The 2926-nt window shown below is 46.3% G+C and overlaps 1 protein-coding gene across 1 annotated transcript; it reads left to right on the plus strand.

Annotated features, from left to right (window-relative positions):
• The first annotated feature begins 325 nt into the window (after nucleotides 1–325).
• LOC137621755 (protein FAM200A-like) lies at nucleotides 326–1258 on the plus strand. The gene has a single exon (XM_068352265.1). The coding sequence runs from the start codon at nucleotides 326–328 to the stop codon at nucleotides 1256–1258; it is 933 nt and encodes a 310-aa protein (XP_068208366.1).
• Nucleotides 1259–2926: the final 1668 nt, after the last annotated feature.

The following is a 2926-nucleotide window of genomic DNA, read 5'->3' on the forward strand; positions in this document are numbered from 1 at the left end:
AAGCACGCTCCAGGCTAGCCTTCAACTTGATGAGTCTACCGATACCGCTCTGGAGAGCCAGTTGATCGCCTTCGCTCGCTACGAGAAAGAAGGAAGATGAAGGAAGAGTTCTTATTCTGCAATACCCTGCCAACCACAACGACAGCAAAAGATGTCAAAGCCATCGTAGACTCTTTTTTTGAAGTGAATGGACTCAGCTGACAGAATTTAAAGCACATTTGTACTGATGGTGCCCCAGCGATGATTGGCGTTAAAGGAGGGTTCGTCACGCTTGTGAAGAATGAATGGCCCCACGTGACGTCTTCCCACTGTTCACTACACAGATATGCTCTTGCGTCAAAAACTCTACCCTCTACCGCCGCGTTTGTTGGAAGTCATGGACGTTGCGGTCAAAGTGATCAACTTCATTCGTGCGAAGGCCAAAAATCATCAGCTCTTCCAACTTCTGGCCAACGAAATGGGAGCGCAACATGTGGGACTTCTGTTTTACACCAAAGTTCATTGGCTATCGAGGGGGAAATGCCTCTCTCGGTTGTATGAACTCTGGATGGAGACAGAAAACAACCTCCATGTCCACTTCGACAATGAAGAGTTCGTCATGATGCTCGCCTACCTGGCCGATATATTCGGCCGACTCAACGAAATGAACCAGTCTTTGCAAGGCCATGATATGACAGTCATTGACGTTCAAGACAAGCTTGCCGGACTGTCTGCTCGAATGGGAGTCTGGCAGGCACGAATCGAGGCCGGATCCACAGCCTCGTTTCCTTTCTTGGACGAGCATCTGCAGACACAGCGGATTGAACTTCCCATCGGCAACAAAGATTGCATCATTGGACATCTCGACATTTTCTCCGCTGAGTTCAAATCTTATTTCGACGATGCTCCATTGGATGTTCCATGGCACAGAGACCCATTCAACACCGAAATTGAACCTACTGAAGACGAAGCAGAGGAGCTCGCAGAGTTGAAGGTCTCAAAAGCAATGAAGCTGGCCTTCAGTAACAGAGAAGACCTCTCCAGCTTCTGGTTGTCTGTTCAGGATGCATATCCACTACTCAGCAAGAAGGCATCCGAAATGCACGTTCAATTCGCCACAATATACCTTTGCGAATCTGGATTTTCTGACCTGGTGACCATTAAAACGAAGTCCAGAAACCGTCTTGATGTTGGGAACGATATTCGCCTTACTGTGTCCAAGACGGAGCCGGACATAAGAGGCCTCGTCACACGAGCCCAACAGCAAGTGTCTCATTGATTATATTGTTCAGCAAAAATTTTTACTTTGATTTATAATTTTAGTGACTGAATAAAAAACATAAAACAAAACCTGCATTTTTTTTTATTGAAGGGCAGGGGGCTACGAGTGTTAGCCACTCGGTGAGGGGGGCCATGGGCTATCAAAGGTTGAGAAACGCTGTAGTGACTAGAACATCGCCAAACGCAAACAGTTCTCGCCAAGTATGGTATTTAGCACCATATCAAGACAATTAGGGCCTGGAGTTTGCAGGATTCATGTGTTTGACCCCGGATTGATTGGCTGCTGCTAAACAAATGTCCGCCAAAATGGAAAAACTTGTCCTTTGGCAAAAAGTCTATAGCCTTGGGTAGTCACCCCTATACATCATCCTGAAAAATGATGGTTCCCTGCATGCTTTTGGTGATTACAGGTGTCTCAACATGCAGACAGAATTGGATCATTATACCCACTCAACATGGATGATGTTACCGCCTACTTGCACAAAGCGAAGGTGTTCTCTAATTACAACATACTGAAGGGATATTACCAGGTACCCATGAATCTTGAAGACATTTCCAAGACTGCCATCACTAATCTCTTCATCACTTTCAATTATTCCTGTTTTGGCCTTTGTAATGCTGGTGTAACTGTTTAATGCCTCATGGATGGCATCTTAGTGGACCTCCACATCTGGATATGCTATGAGGATGACATACTTGTGTTTTCCTCCAAATAGGAGCACCTTCATCACCTATGCATCATTCTCGATCACTTACAACAGAGTGGCCTTGTACTCCAGAACAACAAATGTACCTTTGGCGCTAACGAAGTATCATTCTTAGAGCCCCGCATCATTACTGAAGGCGTCAACCCACTCCCCAAGAAGATATCAGCTGTCCAGAACTTCCTCACATCCTGGAACATCAAAAGCACTGCAAGAATTCTTTGGCATGACAAAATATTATCACTGGTTCTTGCCAGCCATCACTGTCACTCTTGTCCCCCTCTCTTACTCCCTCTAGAGCTAGCCAAAAGACCTGATGTGGGATCCCTTCAAGAAGTGGCCTTCTGCAATGCAAAGAATGCCCTATCGACTGCTGCTGTTCTCACCTTTCCCGTGTCACATGCTCCTCTCCTTCTCTCCACCGATGCCATTAACATCACTATTGGTGCAGTAATCGAGTAGATGGTCAATGGTTCGCCCCCCACCCATTGGCCTTCTTCAGTAGAAAGCTGTGTAAAGCAGAATCCGGCTACTCTATCTTTGACCACGAATTGCTGGTGGCGCATTAGGCTATGTGTACCTTTACCACCTCTCAAAGGGTATGCCTTTCATCATTCACACAGAGCACATGTCCGTGGTTCACACCTTCACTCGACAGTCCAATGATAGGTTCACCAGTAAAAGCCAATATCTCTCGACTGTGGCTGAATACAACAATACCCTTTAGCATGAAGGGTGTTGATTCCCTGTCAAGAAACACAATGCCTGCTATTCATCTGGGATTGGGTTACAAAAGGATCCAGAGTACCCAGCCGCAGGACATATGGCACATCGCTCCATTGATAACTCCAACGTCACCTTCCTTTGTTATGTTAGTACTGGTAGGCTACAACTGTGGATATCTGCCCCTATGCGCCAACAGGTGTTTGACTTAATCCATGGCCTCTCACTATCCCCCGTGC

Source organism: Palaemon carinicauda, chromosome 28 (genome assembly GCF_036898095.1).
Source record: "Palaemon carinicauda isolate YSFRI2023 chromosome 28, ASM3689809v2, whole genome shotgun sequence".
In the NCBI taxonomy this organism is placed as follows: domain Eukaryota; kingdom Metazoa; phylum Arthropoda; class Malacostraca; order Decapoda; family Palaemonidae; genus Palaemon; species Palaemon carinicauda.